Here is a 17376-nt window from a genome sequence, read left to right on the forward strand (position 1 = left end):
ATTCCCAATGACACGTTTTCTCATCTATGAGGTGTTTTGTTGACTATTTACCATCCCTTGTCTTTTAATTGTGTTGGACTGTATGACTTCCCAGGGTATTCTGACGTTTTCCTACATAGAAAATGTATCATGCACTCTCTAATTTTGTTAGTAAACCAACCAAGTACACGTACATCCAGCTAACAGTTGTGTTGTTTTTGTCTAACATCTCTGTGAGCGTGTACATCTCGCACTGGTACCCACACTGGTCACCTTGCGGAGGGGCATTGCGCTTATTCCGGATGCGAGTGGCGCACCATCCTCTCACGAGCAGCATCTTCGCGCTATTAATTCAATTAACATCGCGAGCCGCTCACGAGACTCAAAAGAATCGCGTTTTGTTTGTAACTATTCGGGCTGTCACACTGGCTTTTGTTTGAGAACCGGTCGCCCTCTGAAGGTGACCAGTAAAGGTCATTTTATTGTGGAAAACAGCGCGATGGGAAACACACCTGACTTATGGAGCGCGGTGTGGGAACTTCACTGTCTGAGTTGCTTAAGGTGCACTGCTGTCATTTTCCTTGGCAACCGTGCGGACTTTTCCTCCTTCCTGCTGCAAGGTGTGCGAAGTATGCTGGGTGTGGGACGAGGAGAGGAGGGGGTAGTTGTAGTCTCGCATGGCTCAGACAGCCCGGTGACCGAGTATGAGTCCGTAAATCTATACTCGACTCTGATTGGCCATTTACGTATGACCGTCAAAGCAGGATCCCAGTTCTGGGGGTTTACATAATTTCAGAGAAATTGAGACTGTTGCAGTGTAACTGTGTAGAATAAAGAGACGTTTCGTACATTGACTAGAAAAATAGTCACTACTGGCTGATCAATATTAGCCTACCTTTTTCTTCCTTCCTTTCTTTTTGTACAAACTGATGGCTGTAGAGCAGCATTTGATTCTCAGGCTAATCAATATATCAGGCTTCTGAAAGCTTCTACGTTCTTTGTGTTTGTACTGTATGTTTGTTTGTTTGCTAAATTTAGAGGGATTGGGCTGTGTTATAGCTTGTGAATTATATCAGTTTTACTAATTACAAATGACCTTCAGGGGTGAAATCAATCGCACAACACCATCCTCTTGAGGTAACAAAAGAAGTTGTTCGACTTGGTGTAAGAATATGAGGATTTGCAGGACAAAAATCATTTTACATCTGGTTTATTTAGATGATGATTGTGCTAATGAATGTTAGATGGCAAATTCTCATTTTTTTTTATTTCATATGCAACATCACACAAGTGTATGTGACCCTGGACCACAAAACCAGTCATAAGTCGCACGGGTATATTTGTAGCATTAGCCAACAATACATTGTATAGGTCAAAATGATCGATTTTTCTTTTATGCCTAAAATCATAAGGATATTAAGTAAAGATCATGTTCCATGAAGATATTTTTATTTATTTTTTTTGTGTAAATATATCAACAATTTATTTTTGTGAATGGATATGCATTGCTAATGACTTTATTTGGACAATTTTAAAGGCGATCTTCTCAAGATTATTTTTTTTTTTTTGCTCCCTCAGATTCCAGATTTTTAAATATCTCGGCCAAATATTGTCCTATCCTAATAAATCATACATCAATGGAAAACTTATTTATTCAGCTTTCAGATGACATAAGTTTGATTGATTGACCTTATGACTGGTTTTGTGGTCGATGTGGTAGATTCACATACGTATAAAATGTAAATATTGCCTATATATTGCCTATATATTTTATAATATATTAATAATAGCATTTACAATAATATTTATTGTATATTAAAATTATTAACTATATATATATATATATATATAATATATAATATATATAATATATATATATACATATATATATAGTTAATAATCTATATATATAAATATATATAGTTATAATATATAGTAAAGTAATGAGTAGTAAATGACAAACAGACAAATATAAGATTATATCAAGGTCTGAAACACATCAATTAGAAAAATATTTAAGCAAAATCTAATATTCCTTTGTCTCAGCTTAAAAAATTGATTTGCAAAGTTTATCTTATATATTGGTACTGATAGCCTATGTACAGCTGTAAGTTTTTTGCATTGATTATTACAAAGTCAGCTTTAGTGTCATTAACTGACTTGACTGTTTTTTTTTTTCTTCCCCCATTGCGAGTAACTTTATATCTGGTAGCCTGTAAACTTCATAGAAAAAAAAAAAAAAAAGAGTTATTGGTGCTCTAGTTCTCTGTCCAGGTTGCCCCAGTTTGAATGCTGCTGTTGCATTAATAAGGAAAGTTGACCTAGAAGATGTCTGGACAAAACTGCAGCTGTCTTCTATGGATAAGAAATAATGTAAAGTTGCATTGTTTATTTAAATTTTATAAGCTAAATTAAATACATTTTTGTCCATACTTTATAGTTTTTGTCTTTTTAACTGAAAAAAACATAGAAAATGGGCATGTATGAGACAATGATATTTCCTGTGGAGCATGTAGTGTTGCGGAATCGTCTTGACACATGAATGGCAGAGCTGATGCTGGGTTAGATAACATGTGTAGACCCAGGCATGGTGAAAACAAATGACCCATGGGATGGGGGTTCATGGTTATATTTCATCTCCATGAGATAAACATGACTCCAGCCTGTTTGCAATGCAATCATACCATCCTTGTGCATTCATCAACATCACACAAATGTCTGGACCGTGAGCAGGTATTTAGAATCAAAGCCGAGCAGCTTATGTTACTCCCTACAGGCTCTTACGCCAATGCAGCCCATGTCTCGCTTTGAAAGCCTAAAACCAGTGTAACGAATACAGGCATCTGCAGTGAAGGTGGATGGGAGGAGGTAAAAATGGAAGAGCAAAGAACAGATGGACAGAGAATAAGATTGAAGATAATGGAGAGTGCGTGTGGAGGGGGGTGGAATCTTATGAACTTATAAAGAGAGGAGGTAATGTTCACTTAGAGTAGCATGCGCTGAGTGGTTTTGTGCCCACATGAGAAGATCGGGGAGGCATAATCTTAAATGAGGTAATTCAAGCAGGTTTTGTTAGGGAATGTGCATAAAAAAGTTCAGAAAACACAAACAATCCTGCATGGCAAGCTAATTTCATATCTCAGCAGTGTGTTTAGACTCTATGTGTCATGCCAAATGGCTATGTGGATGAATGGCAGAAAAAAGCATCTTATACAACATTCTCCAGTGTTCAGAGTCATTCTGACCCAAGGCTTTTTCTCCAGTGAGTTGTTGCCTGTTCTTAATTATTGCCTTATAGCATATTCCAGAGGGAGTGTGTCTGCTGTGTCCTACTTCATCAATTTGGGAAAATCACCTTTTTCTCTCCCTCAGTATGACAGCACCTTCATTACCACCACTGTGTTTGATCCTGTTAGTAAAGCCCTGTCAGCAGCGGGGCTGCAGGCCTCTGTGCTGTATTTACCCTTGTCACTGAGACACTACATAAACAGGGAGCTCATGGGAAGAAGAGTTTATTTTCTGCTCTTAAAAAAAAGCTTGACAATTAGATGAGTCCTGTAAAGTGTAGCTGAATTTGTCATTCTGCAGAAATAACTCAAGCGATGTCTTTCCGCTGACATCAAAGCAGCATAGGGCTGGACTGATTTTTCTTTCCTTTTTTATTCTCTCTATATCATTTCTCTTTGTTCCATTTTTAGAAACTGAACAGAAGGACATTTTTTTCTGATTAAAGAAACTCACTGACATTGAATTAGTGTCATAGTTGTAATTTGTTAAAGGGACAGTCCACCCAAAAAAAAATTACAGTTACTTACCTGTAAGACTTTCTTTTTTGCTTGGATCACAAAAAGAGATATTTAGCAGATTGTCCAAGCTGCTCTTTTCCATACAATGAAACTGGATGGGGAAGTTGGTCCCTATTCACTTTCATCATGGCTTGGATGATCTGCTAACTAATTCCTATTGGGTTCCACGCATGAATGAAGAGTCTCACAGCACACCAAAAAATAAAATAAAAAAAAAAATAAAAAAAATCTGACATCACTTACGCAACATCATGTTGTTCCAAACCTGTAAGGCCAATTCACACCGCACCGACAACAGCCAACAAACACCAACAAACTCGTCTGTTGGAGTTTGTTGGATTGGTGTGAAACCCCTGTTGGCGTTTGCTGGCGTTGATCGGAGTCGGTTTTCACCCGACTGAACATGTTTAATCGACGTTTGTCGGGTCGTGGAATGTCTGCGCGATGTGAACAGTTTTCCAACAAACAGCAACAAACTCTGACGTAATCTGACCTGGCTACGAACCGTTGCCATGACGATGAGGCAAGTCCCCTGCAAAGACAGCTGTTTGATCGCGCCCGCGCCTCACACACAACAAAGTACTGGAAACGTGACATCGCAGCTTGTTCGTTATAAAAAATAAAATACAGTTAAAAAAAAATCTAAATATACAAAAGGTACAATAGTCCATAGTGCAATCCGTGCCATTCAGCAAGAGCAGCTGCTCCACTTCACCGAAAGAGAGAGGTAATGTTAACCAGAGCAACGCAGGTTTACCTTCAGTTTCGTTTTTAATAATTCGTTTTGGCTTGTTATGGTTGTATGCTTATGGGTCTCCTTAAATAAAAAGGGTCGCGCTAAAAAACAAACAAACAAAAAAAAGTTTAAAAACCGGTGTATACCAACCAATAGGTTACGATCAGATCGATGGCTACAGCGCTTCGGATTTCAGGTATTTTTGCTTTGCCTCAATACTTTAATACAATGAAAATATATATGATACTATATTATTAATATAATAAACTTGCCTGACAATATTGTTAACATGGTTACATATGTAGGCCTAGTTGTGGAATTTTCCCAGTCATGGTGCGTTCACACCGGACGCGAATGAAGCGGTAAGCGCGAGTGATTTACATGTTAAGTCAATGCAAAGACGCGAATTGACATCCTGCGGCGCGATTCGCGCGAATGAAGCGGCGCGAATGACGCGATTCGCGCGAATCGCGCAAGTTGAAAAATCTGAACTTTGGCGAATTTCCGCGCCGCGTTAACCAATCAGGAGCTTGCTCTAGTAGTGGCGTGACGTAGCGAGCTGAGGCAGAAATTCGAAACAACAATGGAGGACAAAATCATCGTCGCTGTACATCTTAATACATTTATAGAAACAGAAATAAAAAGGATCGTGTTTGAAAGAAAGTGAGTGAGGAGGTCGGACAATCTGATAAATTGTAAAAAACGGTCTTTACTCAATTTGATCTATATATATATATATATATATATATATATATATATATATATATATATATATATATATATATATATACATGTTAAGACTACAAGCCAACTAAAGACGACCAATTGAGCTTGTTCGCTGTAATTTACAATTATTTCCCCACTGTCGTGTTTATTCAGAGGAAGTGTGCAGAAAGCAGTGGGAGAGTCTGGGACACATAAAGGAGCGGGAGAGCCCATCTCATGACGCGAATTCGCGTCTGTTGTGAAGGGATTTTCACGCGCGAATGAAGCGAATGTCACGCGCGAATGAAGCGAGTAAACTCAAAATGTTCAAGCGTCCAACTACGCGCGAATAGCGCGATGTATTCGCGCAAGTCGCGTCTGGTGTGAACACAGCAATAATGGCGGCAACAGTTGTAAAGACTTTTATATTGAAACTTTTTTTTTTTAATTATTATTATTTTTTTTATTAAATGCTTGAAAGAAAAGAAAAAACAGCAACAACAATTGTCATCATTGTCATATAACAATAAAACGCCAGAGTCCAACAGTCTTTCAGTCCAGATTAAGTGCCAAGTCGTTAAACACAGCCACTGTTCTCGAAGCTTTCAGGTTTTTAGAAAATTCAATAGAGTCAAAATACATTTTCATCTCATGTTTAAATATTTAAACTTGTTGTAAACATGGAACATGACACACATGACATATGCTTTGACTAGCACTGTCAGTGTCAGCGTGGCCACAAGAAAAGCCATTAAAAGTTAAAAGGACAAGATCGCAGCAGACATTCAAATGGATTTTTTATTATGAACGTAGGACTGACCAGAAAGGAAAATGCTAAATCTGAATGCAGGTAATGCACTCGCTCACAATACTCTTCTACACAATGCAGTAAGCTTCAATGAACAAAACTAATTGCATTCCCATGCATTCATTTTCATTGTATGGAAAAGAGCAGCTTGCAGAATGTGCTAAATATTTCTTTTGGTTTTCCACACAAGAAGGAAGAGTCATACGATTTTGAAACCACAGGAGCGTGAGTAAACCATGACAGAATTTTCATTTTTGGGTGAATTATCCCCTTAAGACATCTCATGTTCAGATTCAGTTTGTTTTATTCTCTAAAAGCTTCTTTTGCCTCGGTCACAATAGTCTCATACAACTGGTGTTCATATCTGTTTTTATTTAGTAGATGTTGAGTGAATATGTGTCTTTATTCCCCCATAGAAACTGTCATGCCTTGTTAAACAAGTCCTAGCTGATGTCTGGATGCGAGTGGACGGAAGTGCGGCTAAACTACTTCGCTCAGTGGTTGGGGTGTGTGTTCGGACTCTGTCAGTGGTCTGTCTGTGTAATAAGCATGAAGTGAGCAACACACTGACTCATCGAACCTTGCTTGCTTTTTTATTTATTTTTTGTGCCGCAGACCTCTGGATTGTAAATGTTGCCGTTCAACAAAGTAATATCCTGCATTGTTTCACAGCGTCAGATCATTGGCTCCTGGTGTGAATGTGGTGGGTAGAGTGGTGTGGCCCTTATTTAATATTTGAATATGGGTTAGAGTTTCTTCTAGCTTTAGGGGGTTGTGTTTGTGTGTGTCTGTGCCCATGAGTGGGTGTGAGCGCGAGTACTTCTCTGTTAGTTACTTAGACACATTACATAAGGCGCTGAACAATTTATGTAATGCTTGGCCCTCTGTCTTTCCCTTTTAACTTTAGCAGATTGGGCTGGGTTGTGGTAGTCAGGGCCGGTCTGAGCAAGGCAGTCCTGAGAAAGCTCAGTAGAGTATCAACAGTGTCTTACCGAATGGCACTAGAGCACACTTGCTGAAAGGTTTGGGAAAACACGGATCAATATGAATAATCGGCATAATCTCCAGACCATCTGCCTCCTGCACACTGAACATAACTGCACGGTTAAGCAGTCTCTTGGTGAGGGAAATCTGCATAGACCGATTACTGAATGTGACCCCAAAAGATACAAATGTGCTCAAGCACATATCATGAAAAAAAATCTGATTGGCTGCTTTCATATTTAGAGGGTACTGTGTTGATGCAATGAGTGTTTTTTGAAGGAGAATGTAAGTGCCATTATGTGAGTTTTGCCTTATATCCATGTCAAATTTGACATTTTTTGAGGACACTATAGCGTTTGAAAGTTAGGGGACCGAAAGATTATTTTCTGAAAGAAATGAATACCTTTAATCAGCAAGGACGCATTAAACTGATCAAACCTGACAGTAATGAAATCTATAAAGTTGCAAAAGATTTCTATTTTTAAAATAAATGCTGTTCTTTTGAACATTTTTATTCATCTAAAGAAAATGTAGCATGGTTTCCACAAAAATATTAATGTTTCCAACATTGATAATAAATAATATGAAATGAGTAGCACTGATCCCCGTCCTGATCCCTGTGTACATATTATGTACTATTATAGTAATTACAATAACTTTGTAATACTAAACCTGAACCTAACCTTAACCCTTAACCTTAACTTAATGTATTTACATTATATTACCCAGTACTTTCTTAGGTAAGTACACTTTAAGTACATGTGCACAAGTGCACACTGTAAATAAAGGGCAACCATGACATGTTCTTGACCTGCTGTACAAATCAGCATATTAGAATGATTTCTGAAGGATCGTGTGACACTGGAGACTGGAGTAATGATGTTGAAAATGTAGCTTTGCCATCACAGGATAAATACATACATTTTAAAATATATTAAAATAGAAAAGGCTATTTTAAATTGTAGTAATATTTCACAACATTACTGTTCTTACTGTATTTTGATCAAATAAATGCAGCTATAGTGAGCATAAGATATTTTTTTCTGACCTCATATGTTTTCTGTACAACCATCTCACCATCATTTTAGATGATATTTTTTTTGGAGGGTGTAATCTTTTACAAGATAACACCTGGCCCTAAACAACAACTAAAAAATAAACTGGTTGGTCATGTTACACGGCGCTCAGTCAGTATTTTCCCATCTAAGTAGGCGGTTCTTGGCCAGAAAAAGCTGCAATGAAGAGCAGACCAGACTTTTCACTGTCCTGTTTGGGTACACTAGACTAACACATACTCAGCTCGTTGTCTGTTCATTTATGATATACTTCAGACAATTTGCTTTCAACTCCCAATAAGCATGCAGTAACCTCAGCTCCGTTTTACACATTTTACCATTTCCCCCCCCCTCAAAATCAGTGCAGAAAAAGTGAAAAATATCCATAGATTGTGTCTGGGCCTACACATGACCCCTGATTATCTCTTGAGTCTTGACTGTGCGGAACCTTCCTGTTGTGCATATATGCAGTGCATCAGAGAAGAAGAGGAAAAGGAGGGGGAAAGGAAGGCTGGGGTTAGTGAGTCAGCATGAGAATGATGACACTCCTGCACACTGCCTACACAAATACTCACACAGCATGCTGCATACCCCAGACTCATCACCATATTTAAGCAGACATGCATAGCCAGAACTTGACTAAACCGCATACAGCCTGGTCCACATTGGAACCGTGAACTTAGACAGGAATGGATTGCCTGACCAACCTCAGTTCATTTCATAGTTCTATCGCAGTTTGGGATGGATGTTGGTCATTAAATTTTATATAAAATTTGTTATTGAATTTTTAAATTAAATATTTAAATTAAAGCAATTTTCAAACTTTATATATATTCATTTATATTTATAATATTTAATTATATTTATTTCCAGTTCATTTTATTTGATTAATTCCAACTTTTTTCCTGACAGACTCACAGGTCCATGATGAATCACAGTTCATTTTGGGTTTTTTTACTGCATTTTGCCAAGTTTTTCTGAAAAAGTTTATACCACAAACATAAAAAAATCACAGATTATACCACAAGCGTGAAAAGACAAGCATAAAAAATGTATTAATTAATATTAATTCTTAAAATATTACATATATTTTAGTTAAATAATTTTCTATATTTAATATTTCAATATATTTATTATTCCAATACCTCAACACAACTTTGTTTCCAGGCGGACTGCTAAAAAAAGCCTGTCTTTTACTCCTGGGTGTTGAATAGAGTCAACCAATCAAATTAGACATTGCCAGATTGAGAAAGTTCTTTCCAGTTTTGTGTGCTGTGTGCATCAGACGCTCAGTGAACGGACCGTGGGTGGTCTGTGGGCGTGCAGTCTGATGCTGAGACTGTCATCTAAGAGAACATAGGGACAGATACAGAGGCATGCTGGGAGATGGAAAGAAAAAAGAGAAAGACGAAGTCGGAAGATGGCATTAGGGGCAAAATTAAAGAGATAGAGAGGAAACTCTGTGCTAGTGTCAATGTGATTGGGTTTGTGTTTGTGAGTGAGTGAATAAGAACCAAGTGTGTGTGTGTGTCGGGATATAGCGAGGCCGAAGGAGCTTTGTGGGAGTCAGATGCATCTGTAGGTTTCCATGGCAACTATGGGCCAATGCGGTGGTCTGGATTGCTAGGGATACAGTATATGCTATATGCATCACCATCTGTGAGAGCACACATTTCTCGTACTGTATACTTCACTGTATGTCCGGGAATTTTAGTTGTGTTGCACTTGAAATGGACTGACCTCTCTGTTTAGCATAATTGCTGTCGCAAAAACCTGTCTAATACCTTATTAACCAGATTAAGGGAAATGTGTGACTCAATTAGAACACAAAAGACCTTTGAATTGAGGTGAAAATGTGCTGATACGTTTGAAAGAATTAGCTTGGAGCCATCTGACTGTATAATCGCTCTGTCTCTTAAGGAATGCCCACTATATTCTGAGTTGCTGCCCACATGAGCACTTTAAAGACTGTAATGTGTTATTCTGTCTGTGTGTCTCTACAGGCTTCTTCGCCAATCCCAACATCCTGCACCCTTTGAATCTTAACACATCAGTGCTGCAAATCTACAAAATATCCCCCTCTTTGCTCTCATTCTCTGTGTCCTGATGGATTGGAAGCGGCCAGATCCCTCGTTCTGTTGACCCTCGGGGTGAGGGGGTTGAGTAGAGAGGACAGAATTTCTCCAAATACACTATAAGTGTCTGGCTGCCATTGTCCCAGTTCCTTCCTCTGATGGAGAGTTAGAAGAACTGGAGGAACTACCGGGGAGGGAGTGGAGTGGAGGAGCAAATTCGATCCCAAAAAATCTCAAGCCAAGAATCATCACTAAGACTAACCTCACGTTGCTGAAACCTCCTGGACGAGAAGAAGTCATATAGTTCAAACATCGTGGACCGAACACCTTAAGACTCAAGATGTCCACCACAGCCACTATGGGTGAGATGGCCAACAGTGCAGTGGAGTTTTACCCCAAGCGGGGTGGAGGAAGTGCAGAATCCAACCATGCTGGTGACTTTGGGGTGTCGTTGGATGAGCTCCGATCTCTGATGGAGCTGAGAGGAGCCGAGGCCTTGCAGAAAATTCAGGAGAGCTTTGGAGATGTAGAAGGCCTATGCCAGAGACTCAAGTCTTCCACCAGTGATGGTGAGAGAAATGTTTTACTTATTTTCTGTCTTGATTTCTTGACATCTCAGTCAGTTTTAATGTTCCCCTCTCCTACACTAAGCTTCCAAAAAAGGGATTTTCACAGCAATGTCATAGAAGAACCATTTTGAGTTCCCCAAAGAAACTTTCAGGGAACAGTTCTTAAAGGATTAGTTAACTCCAGAATTTAAATTCCCCGATAATTTACTCACCCCCATGTCATCCAAGATGTTCATGCCTTTCTTTCTTCAGTTGAAAAGAAATGAAGGTTTTTGACATTCCAGGATTTTTCTTCACATAGTGGAATTCATCGGGGACCAACGGGTTGAAGCTCTACACGATCCCAGATGAGGAATAAGGGTCTTATCTAGTGAAGCAATCTGTCATTTTCTAAAAAAAAAAAAAGTATATACTTTTTAACCACAAATGCTTGTCTTGAACTAGCTCTGAAGTACCAACCCAGTGTTTACAAAGCGAAAGTGCAAACGCCCTTTACCAAAAAAAAGGGTAAAAAATGATGTCAGAGGATTTTGAGGTTGGAGGAGAATTTTTTTTGCCTACATCACGCATGACCTTTCCAACATGATTACGTAATGCATGAAGTCTGCATTGCAGAGCTAGTGCAAGATGAGCATTTGTGGTTAAAAAGTATATAGATTTCTATTTTTTTTTAGAAAATGACAGATTGCTTCACTAGATAAGACCCTTATTCCTCAGATGGGATCATGTAGATTCCTTTGAAGCTGCATTGACACTGCAATTTGGTCCTTTCACCCGTTGGTCCCCAATGAAGTACACCATGTGGAGAAAAAATCCTGGAATGTCAAAAACATTTATTTCTTTTCGACTAAAGAAAGAAAGACATGAACATCTTGGATGACATGGGGGTGAGTAAATTATCAGGAAATTTTAATTCTGGAGTGAACTAATCCTTTAAAAGAACTATTAGAAAGAACATTAAAATAACATTTTTATCATCTTTTTCCACTATAAAGAATCTTTTATGGAATGGAAAGGTTCCATGGATGTTAAAGGTGCTTCATGGAACCATCGATGCCAATGAAGAATCTTTATTTTTAAGAGTGTAGCTCATTATTTCTCATCAGATGTAGCGTGTTTATCTTTAAGCTGCGCCTTCAAAGACGCCTTTAAACCCCAAATATTTCCCTTTCTTTCCTCCTTTCTCTTTATTTCTCTCTCACCTCTTCACTCTACTTGTCCACCACCTCTTTCTCTGTCTCACTCGGCCAACTTCCCACTCTGGGTGCACGCGTCGTGTTGGGTTGCTAAGCGACGCCGCTGTCGGTGGTGAGGTGGGTGTAGAGAGAGGGGTTACTGGGTAAACAGAGTTGGAGAGACTCACTCACTAGAGTCAGTGACTCGAAAGGTCCCTGCAGTGATCACAATTCTTGGCATATCCATCCATCCTCTTCTGACTCGTAATTGAATGTGTTGCTGTGATGACTGCAGATGAGAATTTAGATAGCAGAGGAGATAATGCTCAGTCATGAGAAACAGATAAACTCCATAAAACTCAAATTGAATTGTACTGATTGAGAGTATTTATGGATTTATGATGAAGCTATTGCTTGTGGTTCTTTCGTCCCTTCAGATGTCTTCTAATATGTGTTTTTTTGAATGTTTATGGTTAGTTTTTATGGATGCACTGATGTTAAAATTGTAGCCAATTTGATAAGCTCATAATTATTATTTTTTAAATGTTGTTTAAATTAAAAAATAAAAGTTGATCATTTTTACTTGTATGGAGCAAGTGAATTTTGGCATCAGAACGTTATAACGTACACTATGAAAATTGATATTCATTTTGAGACATTACATTTAATAGTGTTATTAAAATAGTGTTTTTAACATTAACTTTAAGTGAGTGTTACTATATATGTAAAAATGAGCATGCACAATTAACTATCAAATATCGACAATACTGATTAAATAAAAAATGATCTGATATCAGCAGATAATCAATATGATATAGACATATTGTGCATCCATATTAGTTTCCTTTAAGAACATTTTGTATGTTGTATGTTTTTTTGTTTTTTTAGAGGGGTCATGTTGTGACTTTTGTAAAAGCACATAAAAATTACCATCAGGAAATTAGCTGAGAAAATTTTTATTCCTTAGAGGTTGCTTTTTCATAGCTCATTAAACTATTAGATTTGTCTCTTATGTTTATCCTCCGATTCCTTAGGAAAAATGCAAAATGTTGGCATATAGTAAAAGAACTGAACTGTGAAATGAATCAGAATCAATGAAATCAATCATTTCATTCTGAAATCTCTATTTTTGGTAGTGACATTTTGGCAAATCTGAGCACAGATTGAGACATTGCTTGAGGAGACACATGTGAGATTACTAAGCAAAAGTTTCAATTTGCTCTTCATTTCATCTCATTGGTGACTAGAAACATCTGAGATATTATTGAGATTTCATGTGTGATTTTCTTCCCTGCAAGATGTCAGTGTGGGATGAATGCCTACTGTGCAGTTTTTGCTTAGATTTTCTAGTACTGCATCCTGCTGTTGTGTAAAGACTATCTCACCCCCTACAACCACTTTAAGGCCAGAAACATACTCTTCGAACATATGCAAACACAGACCCAAATGTTTAGCCAATTCCCCATTGTACACACTTACACACATTATTAAATTACTGTGGCACTAAGGAACCTCAGTGCTCAAGGGGGCGATGGAGTTACCTTCAAATATCTGTGTCGTTAAACTGAATGTTTCATTTTTTCTGGTTTCAGCTAGCTAGAAACATATTGGCATGCTCAGTCAGAGTCTTCTCAAACTGCTTCGCCATGACAGAAGTTTACCTGAAAAGGAAAGATGATAATAGAAGACAATTTAGCATAATGCCCATTATAGCACCTATTGTGGTGATACTGAGAGAATGTAATCCATAGTTGTGTTAAATATGAATGGACTCTATGCCAGCAAGTGCCTACATATTTCTGCTTAAATCTAATCTTTGCAAGATTTCAGAATAGCAGTGGTTCTCAACATTTTGGCTCCAAGTCCATAATTGTCCACAACAATAATCGAAGGCCCCATTTATAGATGGCTTCCTCTCCATCTAATGTTTATATAATATATTTTATTGATAATTTATCTTTATCTGTTATTTGGCATAACTGGAAAATGTCCATGGAGTTTTAAGATTCAGAATTTAGAATTCGCACTTTTAAAATGAGTCTTCCTCATATATCCCAGTTTTCCAAGACAATGAGAATCTTGGTTCTTCAAAAAAAAAACAAAAAAAAAAACACTGCACTGCACTGTGGTGACAACTATAGGCTAAAGCAGAAGCGATCATGCTTAGTCTATTGCTATCTAACACATTTTGGGAACACAATGATGCATGAAATTGAGCTTGTGTAGCTGGAAGCATTTGCGTCTTCAATAGTGAATATTGTTCCGGCCCTGTCTTCCACATTCTACCTCTTGGGGGCAGTATGATGTTAAAATGTGATTGGCTGGAGACTTAATTGTTAATTGGTTAACATGTGGGTGGAAAGTATAAAAGTTTATAGTAGTCGACTCAACAGTACTTCCTCTGGTGGAACTTGGTTCTCCAGAGAAGTCATCTGCTCCATCTCTATTTTCTTTTGATATTAATCAACATTTATTGCCCCATTGAATCATTATTTTCTTTTATTGTTTAATCCCTAGACATGGTGTTATTCTTGTAATCATATAATTCAAATAGTCTGTTTGTGTGTGTGATCCTCTTTATTTGACGGCCAGGAATGAGTTAGCCATGGCAATATGCCTTGAAATTTTTCTTGAGCTGATTGGTCGACCATATAGTTTGGAAAAAGATTAAAATTATAAAAACATATAACAAGCCCAGTTTAATTTGGTTATTTTTATAGTTAATAGTATATTATAGTTATAGTTAATATATTATAGTTTGGTTATTTGTATAGTTAATAGTATATTATAGTTAATAATCAAATTCCCACCATCAGTGCCATTAAGCAAGAAGACATCTTCTTGTGTGAGTCTTTTAAACTTCATCCTATTGAGGACAGAGCAGAAACTAAAAAGCACCATTACAATATCACATATCACTCAATACATCTCAGCTGATTGGAATGATTTATTTATTTATTTATTTATTTGATTAAAGATCAGGATTAAAAAAAAATGTGCTAGAATCTATTATTCACTAGACATTTTTCTTAATCAATCAATCAATCAATCAATCAATCAATCAATCAATCAATCAATCAATCAATCAATCAATCAATCAATCAATCAATCAATCATTTATTTATAAAGCACTTTAAAAACCGCAAAAGTTCTGTACAAGAAAAACATTTCAATACATACAAAAAATGCTAAAAATAATAATAGCAATTAATTAAGATACATAAGTAAATACCTATAAAACTACACATCAAACGCCTGTGAGTACAAATAGGTCTTAAGACGTGATTTGAACATCTGCAGAGAGGTTGAAGAACGCACAGAGAAGGGAAGATCATTCCATCGCCTAGGGGCCACAACTGAGAAAGTACGATCACCTCTACACTTAAAGGTGCTAAAGAGGATGTTTTGTTTTATACATTTTTGCAATATTACTTGAAACTGTCTTTACTAACTGATAAAAGACTATTTATTAGGTGCGTTGAAAGTAATAATATTAATATACATCATCTGTGCACGAGGTAGGGCCTTAAAAACATCAGCCAAACGATTGGCCCTCTGGCTTGTCAATCACTGCCATGACGTTCCTTGTGCGAGATGTGTGCGGCTGCGCGCTCCAGTAACTTTCCACACTCCACAGGCGCCGCATGCAATGTTTTTGTCCGGAGACAGGAGTAACAACTGCAGATTATGAGTTACCTGCGGTGAGTCCGACATAATGAATCCACTAACACAACACAGCGAATGGTAAACACTCGTGTTCCAATACTAGTGCATGAGTTTTGGGAGACGTTCCCTCGAAATGAGCTGTGAAGGAGGGGGGTTGTTCTTATGCGCTCATTTCAAAAACTCACTAACAGTCGTTGGTTTCTCAGTCAATGAAAAGATCCTCTTTAGCACCTTTAAGGCTTTAAACACGAATAACAAAAAGGGTTACTTTACCCAAAAATGAAATTATCATCATTACTCATTATCATGTTGTTTCAAATCCATAAGACTTTCGCTCATGTTTGAAACACAAATGAAGATTTTTTTTTTATGAAACCTGAGGTCCTTCCATTGAATGTGCATTTCACCAAAACTTTGACTGTTCAAAAAGTTGACAAAAACATTGCAAACAGAATCCATGAAACAAGCTGTTTCATCCAGGTCTTCTGAGGAGACATGATCACTTTATATGATGAATGGATTTAAAGGCATAATTTACCACTGGCAAGATGGGTTTTTAATAAACCTGTAAAGCAGTGGTCACCAACCTTTTTAAGCCCAAGTTCCCTGACCTCGACCTTTATGAAAGACAAGATCTACTTGATAGAAAAAGACAATTTGGCCAATTTAGATTCTGATTTATTTATTTTTACAAGCAAATTGGCCAATTCTGATACTGGTTGCAGATATTTATTATTATTATTATTATTATTATGAACAAAAATACATAGCCATTTCAAATTAGAGGGAACCACTGCTTTTTAATCCCAATCCAAACAAAGATGCTATCACATTGCATGAGCAGTTGTTTTTTTATTTGAATTAATTGAGATTTAATTTCAAGATTTAAAGCAAAAACAGAACGGTCTGACTTTAGCTTTGTGAAATTATATGGTACACAAAAAAGCATGAAATAAAAACAGCAGGCTGAATGAGACGCAGATTCACTCTCTGACAGCAGGTGGCGCTTATGGAGCAGCAGTGACACAGCGTTTACCGCTTGGTTACCGCTGTGAACAAAGCTGAACTGCGCTAATAATTAGCTACTTTATTCGGAGGTAAGATGAAAATAAAATGCCGTTGCCATCGAAAATTTTCTGAAGACGTAATTCCTTTTAGACATGCATTCATATAACCCTTCACCCCCAATTCAATATTTATATTTTCTTCCTATATTTCGAGCATCGCGAACAGTGATCTGCTCTGTCTGCTACAGAATTTTCTCCTCTTCGTGTCCGTTTTCAGCGTCTCTTGCCTCTTGTTAACGGCCGTTTACAGACTCGGACATGATGTGGGCTATTTACCTTTATCACTGTCCCAGTAGCTCCCGAAAATAACAGAAAAATAAATACAAAAATACAGTACAAAGACTGGAGAAATGTAATGTAATGTAGGCTATTTTGTACTCATATTTCTGTTATTTTCACGAGCTACTGGAACAGTGATAAAGATCGACCGGTCGATCGCGATCGACGGGTTGGCGACCACTGCTGTAAAGGCTACATGACTTGAGAAAACACCCATAATGCACTGGGCTCAATCTGCCTGTCTGTGGCCAGGGATACAAAAATATGAAAGTATGCTGCATAGTTTTTACCAAAAACACTGGAGCTGATAAATAAACCAAGAGATTTGGGTGCAGGTATCATTGAGAAAGAGTACACATTGTTCATTTATATATACTATGACACTTTAACATAGTGCTTGCTTGACGCATGATTCATTTGTATATCTTCATGAAGGTTTTGAACAGTCAAAGCTTTGGTTGTGTGGACTTTA

At 37.5% G+C, this 17376-nt stretch overlaps 1 protein-coding gene across 3 annotated transcripts in view; it reads left to right on the forward strand.

Moving 5' to 3' along the window:
• Nucleotides 1–10488: 10488 nt before the first annotated feature.
• The window catches only part of atp2b3b (ATPase plasma membrane Ca2+ transporting 3b), a 54314-nt gene continuing 47426 nt past the window's right edge, over nucleotides 10489–17376 (forward strand). For all 3 annotated transcript variants that reach the window (XM_067370433.1, XM_067370434.1, XM_067370435.1), the window contains exon 1: nucleotides 10489–10717. In XM_067370433.1, the coding sequence (XP_067226534.1) occupies nucleotides 10489–10717 (229 nt within the window). The remainder of the gene's footprint in view (nucleotides 10718–17376) is intronic.

This window comes from Chanodichthys erythropterus, chromosome 20 (assembly GCF_024489055.1).
Source record: "Chanodichthys erythropterus isolate Z2021 chromosome 20, ASM2448905v1, whole genome shotgun sequence".
Classification (NCBI taxonomy): Eukaryota; Metazoa; Chordata; class Actinopteri; order Cypriniformes; family Xenocyprididae; genus Chanodichthys; species Chanodichthys erythropterus.